Source organism: Abramis brama (genome assembly GCF_963993115.1).
Source record: "Abramis brama genome assembly, chromosome: 6".
Classification (NCBI taxonomy): domain Eukaryota; kingdom Metazoa; phylum Chordata; class Actinopteri; order Cypriniformes; family Leuciscidae; genus Abramis; species Abramis brama.
Window position 1 is genome coordinate 44245324 of NC_139968.1, and position 17401 is coordinate 44262724.

The window sequence follows — 17401 nt, forward strand, 5'->3', positions numbered from 1 at the left end:
CATAGAGGCAGGCAGATTTTTATTTTTAAGTATTTTTTTTTATTTTTTTTTAGGATACTATGCATCCTGATAAAGTTCCCTTGGCCTTTGGAATTAAAATAGCCCCACATCATCACATAGTCTTCACCATACCTAGAGATTGGCATGGGGTACTTTCCATAAGATCATCTCTCAATGCAAATCAAACTAGCTTTTAGGCTAACGGAAATAAAACCATGCCAATCTCTAGGTATGGTGAAGGCTATGTGATGATGTGGGGCTATTTTAATTCCAAAGGCCAAGGGAACTTTATCAGGATGCATACTATCCTAAAAATTAATTTAAAAAAAATACTTAAAAATAAAAATCTGCCTGCCTCTATGGGAATTTAACATAGGGGTGTACTCACTTATGCACCATGTATTTTAAGGAAGAACATTTATTTATTTACGATACATTATTCATTCACAAAGAAAATTGGTGTCCTTAAAGGTTGGATTTTTCCTAATTTTTTAAATTAAGGCATTAAGTTCAATTTCCAAAATATGATTTTTTATTCCTCTTTTTAGTCAACTTTAGCATGGGTGTATTAACTTATGCATTGCACTGTATATATATATATAAAGACACATCTAGAGCAGATGGCGTTAATCAAGCGCTCTGTCTGTGTGAAACATCATCTACCGACTCATTTCATAGAGAGAACTGTAATTTAATTCCTCGCTTGTCTGGGGGATTTCAAAGCAGTTTTTATATGAAGCTCCTCATTTGCATTTAGTATTATATTTAAACTCATCTCACCGCAAATGCTTTTAACACACCTATGCATAAAAAAACAGCATTAAAGAAGAGAATAAGATCTGCGCTCAGCACACTTACAATGTGAACAAAACACACTGTGACAGATTAACATGATACTGAGACACGATTACGCCTCATGCCACTCCATTCAGCAAAATCATCTCTGTCTTAACTCTCTCCACACCAGCGTTTCTGTAATGTAACGGCCACCAGAATATTCAGTTTGTATGAATATCTGAACGTGCAATTTATCAAAAGAAAGAACTCTGCTTTAAAAAAAAAAAAGTTTTATTCTAGCTTCATGCATTCTTTTTTTTTATCAACACTTGAATGCAGGTTTCATTAAAAAAAGCAACATTTTAAACAAAAAGCTGAGAAAATTGTGTTTTTCCAAAGACTACAATGTGCATAAATTCAATGCTTTTATCGCTTGTTTCAGCTTCTTTTCCTCCTGCAATTCTGTGCTCTTTCTGAAGATGCGTAATAGCGCCACCTACAGTATGACAGTGGAAACGGAAAATTACGTCAATTGCGGGAAAGGCAATTTTTATGTTAAAACACTTTTCTTATCCCAGCTTTATGCAATCGTTGGTTGATTTCCTTGAAAAATGTAAAAAAGTAAAATGCTGATTATTTTATTTATGTTTTATTAATTACCTAAAACTAGGGCTGCACGATTATGACAAAAATCATAATTGTCGATTATTCCCTTGAAATTGTAATTACGATTTTCACAATTTACATTGAATGATGTTTTGAACAGCTTTATAATATTGTTTAAAGCGACTGCATGCCATATTGTTATATCAAAATAAACAAGATGAAAACACTCTTCCTGAGAAACTTGTATTGCTTTTCTACAGCATTAAGCCTCAAATGTCACATTTTTTTTATTTAAAGAAACCAAATCAAAGCAAAAAATATGCATGGTATTATAATGCTATACTAAAACTAAAATGAAAATAAATTAAGAAAAAAAACCTTAAGATAAACTGTAGAAAGTACATCTGTAATTGTAATCGCGATTTCAAATTCGATTAATTGTGCAGCCCTACCTAAAACACAAGACAATAAATATTCATTTAAATATTTTATTACTGATAAAAAGTATTAATAATTATTATTATTTAAGCAAAGTTGTTAAGTGATCTAAATGCAAGAATGGAGTGAGTTTCGTGAGTACAAAAGAAATGTAAACAGCATTGAGGGAAACCTGTTCGAAAACAGTTTTCGCTGTAAAAAATCTCATATCTCAGATAGAAAGTTATCAATGCATCATTTGTGCTACGATCATGAATAAAAGCTTGAATACTGCATTACAGCATCTTCAAATCAGCAGCTGTATGAGTTCATAAACCCACTGTGTGTTTCACCAGTGCACTTCTACTCCTCTTCTCATATTAATCTGCGGGACGGATGAAGATGTAAACAGTCAGCGCTTGGCTTCAGGCTGTCAATCACATGAAGGAAAGTGGAACAAGTGTCGGAAATGTCAACGTCTTGCTTGAGGGCAGGGTGTCATTCATCTACTCAATAACAAGCGCCCTGTAACGTCCCCACGCTCACACACACACACACACACACACACACAAGCTCACACACACAATGCCAACACCTGTGCAGCCAGTTTCTGAAGAACAACTGTCAAGATCTCACACGAGTGTTGATGTAGAACACAATACAGTTTGCAGGGGTTTATGCAGCCTGTAATAATGAGACAAGAGCCGTGGAGTCAGGAGCAGGTGTGAGTGAGTCATCCCTCTATCATCCATCCCTCCATCATCCATCCCTCCGTCATCTATCCCTCCGTCATCTATCCCTCCGTTATCTATCCATCCGTCATCTATCCCTCTATCATCCATCCCTCTATCCATCCCTCCGTCATCTATCCCTCCGTCATCTATCCATCCGTCATCTATCCCTCTATCATCTATCCCTCCATCCATCCCTCCATCATCTATCCCTCCATCCATCCCTCCATCATCTATCCCTCCATCATCTATCCCTCCGTCATCTATCCATCCGTCATCTATCCCTCTATCATCTATCCCTCCATCCATCCCTCCGTCATCTATCCCTCCGTCATCTATCCATCCGTCATCTATCCCTCCATCCATCCCTCCGTCATCTATCCCTCCATCCATCCCTCCATCATCTATCCCTCCGTCATCTATCCCTCCGTCATCTATCCATCCGTCATCTATCCCTCTATCATCTATCCCTCCATCCATCCCTCCGTCATCTATCCCTCCGTCATCTATCCATCCGTCATCTATCCCTCCATCCATCCCTCCGTCATCTATCCCTCTATCATCTATCCCTCCGTCATCTATCCATCCGTCATCTATCCCTCTATCATCTATCCCTCCGTCATCTATCCCTCCGTCATCTATCCATCCGTCATCTATCCCTCCATCCATCCCTCCGTCATCTATCCCTCTATCATCTATCCCTCCGTCATCTATCCATCCGTCATCTATCCCTCCGTCATCTATCCATCCGTCATCTATCCCTCTATCATCTATCCCTCTATCATCTATCCCTCCGTCATCTATCCCTCCGTCATCTATCCCTCCATCTATCCCTCCGTCATCTATCCATCCGTCATCTATCCCTCTGTCATCTATCCCTCTATCATCTATCCCTCCATCATCCCTCCGTCATCTATCCCTCTGTCATCTATCCATCCGTCATCTATCCCTCTATCATCTATCCCTCCATCATCTATCCCTCCGTCATCTATCCCTCTATCATCTATCCCTCCATCATCTATCCCTCCGTCATCTATCCCTCCGTCATCTATCCATCCGTCATCTATCCCTCTATCATCTATCCCTCCGTCATCTATCCCTCCATCCATCCCTCCATCATCCATCCCTCCGTCATCTATCCCTCCGTCATCTATCCATCTGTCATCTATCCCTCTATCATCTATCCCTCTATCATCTATCCCTCCGTCATCTATCCATCCGTCATCTATCCCTCTATCATCTATCCCTCCATCCATCCCTCCGTCATCTATCCCTCCGTCATCTATCCATCCGTCATCTATCCCTCTATCATCTATCCCTCCATCCATCCCTCCGTCATCTATCCCTCTATCATCTATCCCTCCGTCATCTATCCCTCCGTCATCTATCCATCCGTCATTTATCCCTCCATCTATCCCTCCGTCATCTATCCCTCCATCCATCCCTCCATCATCTATCCCTCCGTCATCTATCCCTCCGTCATCTATCCCTCCGTCATATATCCCTCCGTCATCTATCCCTCCATCATCTATCCCTCCGTCATCTATCCATCCATCATCTATCCCTCTATCATGTATCCCTCTATCATCCATCCCTCCGTCATCTATCCCTCCGTCATCTATCCATCCATCATCTATCCCTCTATCACCTATCCCTCCATCCATCCCTCCATCATCTATCTCTCCGTCATCCATCCCTCCATCATCTATCCCTCCATCATCTATCCCTCCATCATCTACCATCCATCTCTCCATCATCTATCCCTCCATCATCCATCTCTCCATCATCTATCCCTCTATTATCTATCATCTATCCCTCCATCCATCTATCCCTTCATCACTCCATCCATCTATCCATCAGTCTATCCATCACTCTATCCCTCCATCACTCCATCCATCTATCCATCAGTCCATCCATCACTCCATCCATCTATCCATCAGTCCATCCATCACTCTATCCATCCATCCATCAGTTCATCCCCCCTCATCCATCCATCCATCCATCACTCCCTCAGTCCATCCATCACTCCATCCATCTATCCATCAGTCCATCCATCAGTCCATTCATCCATCAGTCCATCATGAATTGCAGAAGAGCTGAGAGCGAGCGCTGAGGACTCTAGAGGCCGCACTGATATTGAGACGGCTGTTGTCAAACACAGACTCTACGGGCCTGATATCTTTGGCAAGAAAAAAAGTTTATTTGGAACGTGTCGTGTGATAAAGTGGGTAATGAGTCGCACCTGTTTAGGGGTCACCACTGGGGCCAAATGAGGCTGGAACGTGCTCCGTCTATCCGTGATTGTCTCTCCGTGTTTAATCAGCGGCAGCTCTTCATCTTCAACAAAAACAAACAACAAAACCAAATAAAATCAGTCCTTTGAATGACTGGTCAGCCGCTAATTACTAATTAACTGGGATTGCTTTACATAAGACAAGTGGTGCTTTGAAGGGTCTTTGAAAGTCAAAAGCGTCAAAGCGTGCAGAATTTCCAACTTTTCACTAACAAAATTCCCCAATAACGTACTAAGATTCATTGAAACATTCAAGATATTCGTTCAAAAGCGCTGATTCGTTCAGTAATGAAGCAAGTGACGTATTTATGAGTGAGTCATTGAATCATTCAAGATATTCGTTCAAAAGCGCTGATTCGTTCAGTAATGAAACAAGTGACGTATTTATGAGTGAGTCATTGAATCATTCAAGATATTCGTTCAAAAGCGCTGATTCGTTCAGTAATGAATCAAGTGACGTATTTATGAGTGAGTCATTGAATCATTCAAGATATTCGTTCAAAAGCGGTGATTCGTTCAGTAATGAATCAAGTGAAGTATTTATGAGCGAGTCATTGAATCATTCAAGATATTCGTTCAAAAGCGCTGATTCGTTCAGTAATGAATCAAGTGAAGTATTTATGAGCGAGTCATTGAATCATTCAAGATATTCGTTCAAAAGCGCTGATTCGTTCAGTAATGAAACAAGTGACGTATTTATGAGCGAGTCATTGAATCATTCAAGATATTCGTTCAAAAGCGCTGATTCGTTCAGTAATGAAACAAGTGACGTATTTATGAGCGAGTCATTGAATCATTCAAGATATTCGTTCAAAAGCGCTGATTCGTTCAGTAATGAATCAAGTGACGTATTTATGAGCGAGTCATTGAATCATTCAAGATATTCGTTCAAAAGCGCTGATTCGTTCAGTAATGAATCAAGTGAAGTATTTATGAGCGAGTCATTGAATCATTCAAGATATTCGTTCAAAAGCGCTGATTCGTTCAGTAATGAATCAAGTGAAGTATTTATGAGCGAGTCATTGAATCATTCAAGATATTCGTTCAAAAGCGCTGATTCGTTCAGTAATGAATCAAGTGACGTATTTATGAGTGAGTCATTGAATCATTCAAGATATTCGTTCAAAAGCGCTGATTCGTTCAGTAATGAATCAAGTGAAGTATTTATGAGTGAGTCATTGAATCATTCAAGATATTCGTTCAAAAGCGCTGATTCGTTCAGTAATGAATCAAGTGAAGTATTTATGAGCGAGTCATTGAATCATTCAAGATATTCGTTCAAAAGCGCTGATTCATTCAGTAATGAAACAAGTGACGTATTTATGAGCGAGTCATTGAATCATTCAAGATATTCGTTCAAAAGCGCTGATTCATTCAGTAATGAATCAAGTGACGTATTTATGAGAGAGTCATTGAATCATCCATTCAAACCAAGTTTTTTTTTTTTTTATAATTCAGATTAATTAAACTATTTAAATAGACAGCAGCAAGTGAGATTTTGTCAGAACCTCTAATAAAAGCACATGTTAATTTGTTTAGAATCGTGGCAGAATCGTGATTCTCAATTTATCCAGAATCGTGCAGCTCTAGCACACGTACACAAGAATCACTGTGAGTGGCCTTATAAGTGTGAGAACATTGAATTTCATACAGAGATATTTCATCTTACATATATTTCATCATTGACAGTGCATTACAGCTCGAACTGTGAGGCTTCTCTGTATGACAATGCAACTGTGTGTATGTACAAGAGGTCTGCAACTGTGCTTGAACAGGTTTTGAGAATGGCACGCTTGGCATTGATCAAGGATTTTGATGAATGTCTTTAGAGAGATTCATATGTTTGCTGAGACTGATGAAAGGCTGTAAAGGATTTATGCAAATGACTAACCTTGGGCAAACAGTCTCTCATTTACAATACTCAGATTCATTAAAATCAGAACAAGGTTAAGAACATATTCAAGAGCATATGCACATGTTGTAAATTAAGCAGACAATTATTATGAATGAGAACCAGTGTTTAATGTCAGATTCTCGTTATGAATTGCATTGGAATAGTGAATGAACAGTGGAAAACTGGGATGCACCATCGGAAGCGTCGGAGAAGTGCTGAGCTGACGGGTTGGTCAGTTTCAAAACACTGTAGTCTGGAAGATCGTCCTCCTCGTAGTCGTGCCCTTCTTCCTCCGTCGTCATCGTCTTCCCCGTTTCTGGTCTTTCTAAAAACAGAGACAAGCGTAGACGGATGAAGAGCGGCGAAACCTAACAATTTAACAAACCATTGCACATTTCAATCAATTACACAAGGACACGCGCTGAAGCATGCAAGACATTTGAGTCTAAGAAAACCATGTTTAATGATTAAAATAAGATGTTTTGAGATGAGTGTAAATAATGAAAGGTCAGTGACATCCCTCCACAAGATTCATTTATTAATCAGCAAACATACTTAAATGGAAATAATTCTCAACGTCTCTTTTGATACGGCATGCACTTAAAGGGTCAAAGGGCACGTTCAAGCACTTCCATCAAGAGCAAAATAGCTAATAACATAAAAATTGCATTTGCATGGAAACATCCCAATGAGCCTCTTTCATGAAACACGAGCAGAATATCTGTTTAAGCTGAATATAAATACATTAATGTTTAAAATGTTGAATGCAACAATCAAGACTCTAAAAAAAATAAAGGTTCTTTATTGGTATATATGTGGTTTCATGAAAAACAGCCGTGGAACTGGTTCTTTAGATTGTTAAAATGTTCTTCACATTAAGAAAAATGGTTCTTTTATTGTCAGTGTCAATGTCACTTTATTTGTATAGCACAGTTAAAACAACACATGTTGACCAATGTGCTTTACATCATTTGTAAAATAACATGCATCACACCACAATAAGACACATAAAACAGTCAGTCGATGGTTAAAAGCTATAAAAAAACAAGTAAGTTTTAAGCTGTGATTTAAATTATTATGCAATAATGATATAACGAGTTTAGGCGCAGCTACAGCAAAAGCACGACCCCCTCTTTGATTCTGTTTAGACCTGGGAATGTTTAGTGGGTTTAGGGTCGCTGGTCTCAACGTTCTTCCAGACTGATATTTAGTCAGGAGATGCAAAAGATAGGATTTTGCGAGTGGATTTGTATACTAATAAAAGGAGTTTAAAATCAACTCTGTAACGTACCAGATAGTCCCGGTGATCTGTGAAAACGATGTTCACTTTTTTATAAAAGCATGAAATTTGGTGCACGCTCAAGCGCTTGTGATAGTAAATTAAGAGTACATGAAATATGCTTAATTTCATTCTGCATCTTCTCAGATACTGCGATTTCATTGTAATCCTTTTCACAATGTCATTGAATTCAACATTAACTATTCACCTGAACGGTTTATGATGTTGTACATGGTATCATTGTAATCACTGACCATCAAAACACAGGGGTAGACCTCACCTTTTCCATGATATCATGTTTGTTTCAGGAGATATGATGCAAAATTTGGTTATGGCCGCCACGAGGCATTTTAGCAATGGCTCCATTTCTGAAAATGTTCAGGGCCCCAAACTGTACAAGTGTACCAAGTTTCATGCGTTTATGAAAAAGTGAACATATCACCTAAAATTTAGGTAAATAGCCAGTGCAATGAAACCAAGGTGGGCGTGATATGTTCTCATTTTAAAATACCCATCAAGAGTCTAGCATTTTCAACTTTTTGCAATGGAGAAATAAATGTATGATTGACTAACTCCCTTGTAGAGCGTGCATTGCAATAATCAAGGAGATCAAAGCATGGATAGCAATTTCAAGACTTTTAAGCGTCAAACACGATTTCATCTTGGATAAATGACATAAGTGGAAAAAACGTGATTCTACCATGGAATTAACCTTTTTATCCAACTTAAGGGAGCTGTCAATATGCAGTTCAGTTCAGTTTGTTTTTATTTGATAGGGACAAAGCATGTTAATGAACATTTGCACAAAATACACAATGTAAACAAGCCAGATTATAGCAACATTGCTAATTTACGTCCGCAATCCCTAGGCAGGTACACACAAAAACAAATACTCAGCACACAACACTACAAAAACACACACATGCACACATGACAAGGGCCCAAAATCTATATCCGATATACCCCTGGCTTCACTAAGGTAAAAAACAATAATCTCTGTCTTACTTTCATTTAGAAATTTGAAGCCATCCAGGATCCAAGCCATTTTTTATGCGTCAGCAGCAAATAAAGCTCTATATCGTCCACAAAACAGTGAAACACAATGTTGTTCTCCTTTAAAATAGAGTCCAGTGGGAGCATATAAAGCGAGAACAAAATAGGGCCAAGGATTGAGCCTTGAGGCACACCACAAGTAAGAGGTGCTGATCTAGAGGAACAGGCACTAATATTCACCAATATCAGTCAGATAAAACTTAAAGGGATACTTCACCTCTGGAAAGATGAACGTGTATTTAAAATGAGTCATTTATGTAGAAGAAATGTGAAATTATTTTTGAATTTGGAGCTTTCTAGACTGAGAAAAGCCAGAAAATGTATTTTTGGCTTATGTGGATGAAAGACAACAACTCCCAGAATGCACTTGCTTCGCTGCTCTACGAGGCCACGCCTACCGGTAAGAGCGCACAGTTAAACAACAAGACTAGGCTACTAGTGAGTCTCTGTGACGAGTTTGCCCGGGATTTCGAGATCGCCCAAAATGTCCGGGATTCGGCTTTTGCGTTCTACAGTCGCCATTCATCATGTTTACTGTGGCGAGCAGGACGAGGCTGAGGGGCGCGGGCCGGTAGCGTGATTACTGATGAGCGACACCTGTGAGACGCACCGGTCTCGTATCTCTCATGGAGGAGCGGGAATTTTCTTAGCAATGGTAAAACGCACATCAACCGATCACTTGTTTAACGTTCATGTAAACACTATGTTCAGATTCACCAATCGGAATGAATTCAGTTAGACTGAAACAAAAGGTGTGCATGTAAACAATGAATGGCAACTGCAGAAAGCAAAAGCTGAATCCCGGACATTTTGGACGATCTCGACGGCCGGACATGTCCGGAAAAAAGAGGATGGTAACCCCTACTACTCAGCTTTCTCCACAGAACAAGAGCCTGCTAGCTTAGCTTCCAAAGAAAGACGGCTGACAGACACTGTGTACATTCTGTGAGTGAGATCCCTCTATGGGCGGGTTGAACACATGCGGGACAGCTCCTCCTACTGGCTGTAGTCTTCAGCCTCTGGCCAAAAAATCCTCCGATGACGCAAAATGACGATTTTTGCGTCATCGGAGGATTTTTTCCAGACAAAAAAAATACATAAATCTCTCGTCTCAGGGGGATATGAGGGTGGAAAGCACAGTAATTCGAAAATACTACAGGTTTTCTACTAATACAAAGCTTAATGCTAAATCCTGAAGTATCCCACTTCTGGGCCTTTCCCAGGACCCCCACATACTGCTCCCACTGCAAGATCAGAACAATGTGATCTATTGTGTCAAAAGCAGGAGTTAAATCAAATAAAATTGGATCTTCGGTCAATGGCAAGTCATTAAAAACATTCACACGGGCTATCACAGTCAAATGGAGTAAAACCAGACTGGTAAGTTTTGAAAATCTTCCTTCCTTCTAAAGAAATTGTGTAATTGATAGGCAAGGCAAGTTTATTTAGCACATTTCATACACTATGGTAATTTAAAGTGCTTTACATAGAAAGGAATTAAAATAATCACAAAATAAAAGCAAGGGAAATTAAAACAGTTATAAAAGGAATTAAAAGTGTAAAAAGATGATACATAGATACATTTCTCATCTGGAAAAACACCGGTGTATCATATTTTTCACAGCTGCTTGTTTTACCGTGAGATTTTCCCATGTTGATTGTACTGTGTCTGTGGTGTTCTTTCAGTGTGCCTCAGTAATCAATGGATAGAAAACTACCTTTTTCTAAAAATTTTGACACAAATGATGAAAGATGAGAAACCGTTCTGAAATTAGCCACTTTTATTTCTAATCTAAAGTACACTAAGACTCAAATCACTGGCAGCCATTTTCCATGTGTCATTTTGGCAACTTGAAACGAGAAACTAAATGAGAACTAAATGAAGTCGCAATCAGCCGTTCCAGCTGTTCTGAAGTACAGCATTAAGATTCAGTGACAAAAACTGCTTTCCCAAACATTTCGTCCAAGGAATTCATTTCTATTACATAGGCTTATACTGGATAAAGATGTTTCAAAATCCCTTTGTATTTTCATTTGTATGCCATCAGGTATCAGGTCTTGGCATCAGGGGCATTGGAACAAGTGGGAGGAAGGCATTATAAATCTCACTCTCTTCAGAAGCACGAAATGGTTTAAACGCCTAGTTGACATTTACGAGACACCATTTGAAAGCTTAAACACTATATAAGTTCATTGATCAGGTCTAAAGCTTTATGAATATAAAAAATGCATAATTTGCAGAAGTTTTTTTTCTTCACATCTGTTGTTCACATTCTCTGTCCTCGGGAAGTTTGTTCAGCGCCAGATGTGTCTCGGATAATGAATATTAATCGCATTCTGTGACGGTTGGCAGAGGTTTCTGCTTGATCATAAAGTTGACGTTTTACATCAAGTCTTTAAAATATCATGGCAATATCCCCAAAAGTGTGAGGCAGACCAGTTTCTGAAAGTTCAAGTGGTTGCGATTAAATGCCAACATGCAAATGTCAAAGAAATCCTGAGATCTGAATGAACTCTAAAAGGGGGTTCCCAAGCACCTTGACATTCACATGATTTTAAGGATTTCAATGACTTTTACATGTCTGGAAATCACAAATCACAAATTTGTCCATGACTGTGGAAATCTTGAAAAACATGGAAATGTTAGGAATAAAGTGCAACAGATCGCAGTTGATTCGTGACGAAGCCCCACAGTTCGGCACGCATGTGATTCGCGGATTAACTGTAAAATTTAACCATCACAGAGTGAAAGTTTATAATTTGGACGTGTTTTGTCTTGCCAATTTACACATTCAAATGATTTTAAACGCGGAAGAAGAGGCGAAAATCCCGCGGATATAAACGAATAAGGACATTTCATTCTACCGAACTACACGCAAGTGCTGTATTACTACTCACACAGGCCAGTTTATTAGACGAATGAAACTTGTGAGGTAACGCAGCGCTGTTTCACTCGGTCTACAGTATCACACTAAACTGCATTTGAGTGTGTTAAAGTTATAATGTTATTCTGTGTGTTAGTTTGTCTGTATGAGACTAGCAGTGAGCGAGATCAACGTTAGAATAACATACTGATCATAATCTAACATTTCATCATGTTGAGCTATATAACATTGATTAGTTTTATGTACATTTGCTCACCTGTCTAATAAAGTACATGCAAGAGCGGCGTCTCTTTCGAGTCGAAGTTAGTCGCGGACGCTAGCTCTCGGCATCTCGAAAACGCCACGCTGATATTGATCCTCGTTTTAGTTCTCCTTTTGTCCCAAAGTCTGCTTGAACGAAACAACAACAGCGTGAGCGCGCCGCTAGACGTAACGTAGTTGTCCACGTCTGTCGCCATGGTTACTATGGCAGATTGAGCGGAAACTAGGGATAACGCGGATATTACGTCATTGACAGGCGACACTGACAAGGGACGAGCCATTATTTAAAATTGGAATTTCTCTGAAATTCAAAATCTTTGGGAACTTTTGGGATATTGTAAGTACACAACTGCAGGAAATATATCACACTGTGCAAGTTATTTTTGGATATTTTATTACAAAATTCTTACATATTGTACCTTTAAGCGCATATTACCGCCTATGCCCTGTTGACCACTGAATTAACCATATTTAAACAACAAGTAAGGGAGCTCATCAGAAAATACCTCTGAAACCAGTGAGGCGCGCTTGGCTTTTCTTCCCCGTTTTCGTTTAGCAAAACTGAGCCAAATCAATTTGGGATTTAATTATAGCTTGTCTAAAAATTAAACTGGTTCCAAAGCTTTAACGACCTTCGACTGCTTTCCATTTCTCCCCAACGCCCCCACATCTCAGTGTCAGACGTGAATATTCATGCCCAATGGAAATATATACAAAAAAACAACTTTTGATCTCTCTGAGGGGCCTTCACCGCACAACCTGCTGTAACTAGCATCTCATCTACATAATTACTGTAGAAACAGAGCTGATGTTTGCAGAGTATGAAGGGAGGCGGCACTTTTCATGACACCGTCAAGTATTAGGCCTGTAATCATTTCGTTGATGAGGGAAGACGCTAATTACATTCCCTCTGAAGTTTGATATTAGATTAAGTTACTTCTTCCGAAGTGACGTCACCGACAAGCACGGGAGCCGTGTGTATTTAGGCCTGTTTGTTTACTAAAATGTGTGGGGGGAACAAATTAGCATCGCTAATGTAATATTCGCAGTACAAAAAAGAAACGACTGCACGCATACTGAGCACATCACCGTGAAACAATGGGGGTTTCGGAAACACACGCAGAGTCGTCGAATCCAAAACCTTCATTTGAAAACAAAGGAAATCAAGTTGGAACGAAACAGATGTTCAAAACAGGTAATCAGGGGCGTCCGTGTCTTCAAAACACTAATGAATCATTCAAAAGACTGATTCTCTGTAGGGCACGAGCAACCTGTCGAAGTCGTGATCTCGAGATTGAGAGTTAACAACCGATGTAGTAAAACAACACAAGGGTCACTGGCATCAATTGCTTTCAATTAACTCAACAAACTGAATGCAGGTTCTTTGCCAAACCTTTTAAATCCGCACACACTGGTTTCAGCAGAACTTGAGTTCATGGGACTTGATTTCCTGCATAAAATCCCTTCCAAAGACCAGTTTAAACCGTAGTTTTCTATGGTTTTAGAGGGTTTTTGGGCACTTGTCAGCTGGTTACTGTGGAAGACCAGCTAACCTCACTTAAAAGTCCCCCTGTAGTCAATAATTTTATCCTTTAAAACAGGATATTTTATTTCCTTGAAAAAAAAATTCTTCATGCCTTAAAATAGCTTGAATGTAACTTGACACCCTTGCCTCATTTAGTATGCGTAGTTCTATGAATATGCAAATGAGCCCCGCCTCCACTCACTCACTCAGCTCAGAGATCCACTGGTTGACGATCACACGTTGATCTGATTGGTTACAAGGTTGTTTGTGACGTCAGAAACACCAGCGATTTCAAAGCGTGTTTTTGAGACCGTCTTTGGTTCACTGCAGTTTTAAGGAGAAAATACTCAGCAATGGCGTCGACTTATGAATTTACACATGGTTTGTCTTAAAGCAGATTAAAAACACCACATAGACACATAAACAACATTAAAAGCTGGATTTTCACCACAGGGGGATTTTAAGACTTGTTCATACTACGAATCAGGCAACGATTTTGCTGCCTGAGAACAACTAAGCCAATATGTGAAGTCTTTGATCAATTAGTTTGACCTTTACAATGAATCTTACAACAAAGCTTAGTGTCATGAAATTGTGCCCTGCGGCAGCCTAATAAAGAATCAAAAGGAGCATAGCAAATAATGATAAGTGTGATAAACAGAGAGAATCTCATTATTTAGCAACATTACATCCCTTTATTTAACGTTTCTCTTCAAATTTAAAGGGGTCATTCACAATGGGCTCTTAATAAAAACTGTCTGTCTATGCAAACAATTTCTGAAATATATGCAAAAAAACCTGCAAACAATGTATGAAATTGGTGTTACATGACTAGAAAATCTTTTGAAAAAGAGATGTGTCGTTCCCTTTTGCCAAAAAAACGTCAACACCCATAATGCACTTTGGATTTTGGACCCCCATCTCCTTTTTAGCTATTGTTTTTAGCTATTAGTTGGTCCGGTAACGTTTTGCTTGACCCCAAAGGAGTTTAATAAATCTGTAAACGCAGCCCCTAACGCATCATTTGGTTGATCGAAGCCCCTAACGCATCATTTCGTTGATCGAAGATGAGTTTTAAAGGGATCATCGGATGAGCATTTTCCACAAGTTGGTATGATTCTTTAGGGTGTTCATGTAAAGTTTGTAATATACTTTGGTTAAAATTCTTCAATGGTTGTGTAAAACAACACCCTTTTTACCTCCTCAAAAACAGCTCTGTTCACAGCGACCCGTTTCGGTGCATGTCTCTTTAAATGATAATGCGGCGCATGTCTCTTTAAATGATAATGCGGCACATGTCTCTTTAAATGATAATGCGGTGCATGTCTCTTTAAATGATAATGCGGTGCATGTCTCTTTAAATGATAATGCGGTGCATGTCTCTTTAAATGATAATCAGAATCAGAAATCAGAATCAGAATCAGAAAGAGCTTTATTGCCAAGTGTGCTTGCACCCACAAGGAATTTTTCTTGGTACTGAAGCTTCCAGTGCACATATACAAATACAAATACAACAAGAAACATAGTAATACAAATTCTAAGAATAAAAATATATAAAAAATAAATAAAAATTGTATAAAAGTAAAAAAGTAGGGTCACAGTTGGGTTTAGTCCGAATAAACATTTACAGATTATGAACATATTTACAGTATTTTGAGTAGTATGAATAATATAAATATAAATATCACCTGAGTTAGAGAATATTGCACCAGACAGTGGGAGTCTAGCGCATGTTACAGATTATAAACATATTTACAGTATTTTGAGTAGTATGAATAATATAGATATAAATATCACCTGAGTTAGAGAATATTGCACTAGACAGTGGGAGTATTGCACTTACAGGCATATGCCTTGGGGGCATGTTAAGTGTTCAGAAGGGAAATGGCCTGTGGAAAGAAACTGTTCCTGTGCCTGGATGTTCTTGTGGCCAGTGATCTGTGTCGCCGTCCTGACGGTAACAGTTCAAACAGGTGGTGTCCAGGGTGAGTGGAGTCTGTGATGATTTTACCTGCTCTCTTCCTCACTCTGGAAGAGTACAGGTCCTGGAGGGTTGGCAGGGGGGCACCAATAATCCTCTCTGCAGTCCGGACTGTCCGTTGTAGTCTCCTGATGTCCAATTTGGAAGCTGAACCAAACCAGACAGTGATGGAAGTGCTTAAAACAGACTCAATGGTGGCTGAGTAGAACTGGATCAGCAGCTCCTGTGGCAGATTGAACTTCTTCAGCTGGCGAAGGAAGTACAGTCTCTGCTGGGCCTTTTTCACAATGGAGTCAATGTGATTTGCCCACTTCAGGTCCTGAGAGATGGTAGAGCCCAGGAACCTGAATGACTCCACTGCTTCCACAGTGCTGTTCATGATGGTGAGAGGGGGGAGTGCTGGGGTGTTTCTCCTTAAGTCCACAATCATCTCCACTGTTTTGAGTGTGTTCAGCTCAAGGTTGTTATAACTGCACCAGACAGCCAGCTGTTCAACCCCCAGTCTGTAAGCAGACTCGTCACCATTTTGGATGAGACCGATGACAGTGGTGTCGTCTGCAAATTTCAGGAGCTTGACAGAGGGGTCTTTAGAAGTGCAGTCATTAGTGTAAAGGGAGAAGAGCAGTGGGGAGAGAACGCACCCTTGGGGGGCGCCAGTGCTGATGGTGAGGGTCCTGGATGTGAGTTTCCCCAGTCTCACTAGCTGCTGCCGGTCCGTCAGGAAGCTGGAGATCCACTGACAGATTGAGGATGGCATGGAGAGCTGAGTCAGTTTGGCTGTGAGAAGATCAGGGATGATGGTATTGAAGGCCGAACTGAAGTCCACGAATAAGATCCGTGCATAAGTCCCAGGTCTGTCAAGATGTTGCAGGATATAGTGCAGTCCCATGTTGACTGCATCATCCACAGACCTGTTTGCTCTGTAAGCAAACTGAAAGGGATCCAGCAGGGGTCCAGTGATGTCCTTCAGATAGGCCAACACCAGTCTTTCAAACGACTTCATGACCACAGACGTGAGAGCGACAGGTCTGTAGTCATTAAGTCCAGTGATTTTAGTTTTTTTTGGGAACCGGGATGATAGTGGAGCGTTTGAAGCAGCAGGGAACTTCACACTGCTCCAATGATCTGTTGAAGATCTGCGTGAAGACTGGGGCCAGTTGGTCAGCACAGGCTTTTAGACAAGCAGATGAGATGCCGTCTGGGCCTGAAGCTTTCCTAGTCTTCTGTTTTTTGAAGACTCTGCTCACGTCCTCCACGCAGACCTTAAGCTCAGGTTGGATGGCAGAAGGGGGGAGGAGAGGGGTTGCAGGAGGTGATGGTGGATGTGTGAAGTGCACATCAGAGCGGGTGTGAGGTGTGAGTCTGGGCTTCTCAAACCTGCAATAGAATGCATTGAGAGTGTCAGCCAGTTGTTGATTCTCCACAGATGGGGGGGATGGTGATTTGTAGTTGGTGATGTTCCTCAGGCCTCTCCAGACTGATGCGGGGTCGTTGGCTGAAAACTGGTTTTTCAGCTTTTCAGAGTAGCTTTTTTTAGCAACTCTGATCTCCTTTGTCAGTCTGTTTCTGGCCTGGTTATACAAGATTTTATCCCCACTTCTGTAAGCATCTTCTTTGGCATGACGAAGCTGTTTGAGTTTCCCAGTAAACCATGGTTTATCATTAGTGAATGATAAGAATGTCCTGGTAGGAATGCATG

At 40.1% G+C, this 17401-nt stretch overlaps 1 protein-coding gene across 5 annotated transcripts in view; it reads right to left on the bottom strand.

Annotated features, from left to right (window-relative positions):
• The window catches only part of impact (impact RWD domain protein), a 52915-nt gene that overhangs the window by 25394 nt on the left and 10120 nt on the right, over window positions 1-17401 (bottom strand). For all 5 annotated transcript variants that reach the window (XM_084116772.1, XM_084116769.1, XM_084116771.1 and 2 more), the window contains 2 exons: window positions 6912-7043; window positions 4774-4868 (listed from right to left, as the gene is read on the bottom strand). In XM_084116772.1, coding sequence (XP_083972898.1) covers window positions 4774-4868; window positions 6912-7043 — 227 coding nt within the window. The remainder of the gene's footprint in view (window positions 1-4773; window positions 4869-6911; window positions 7044-17401) is intronic.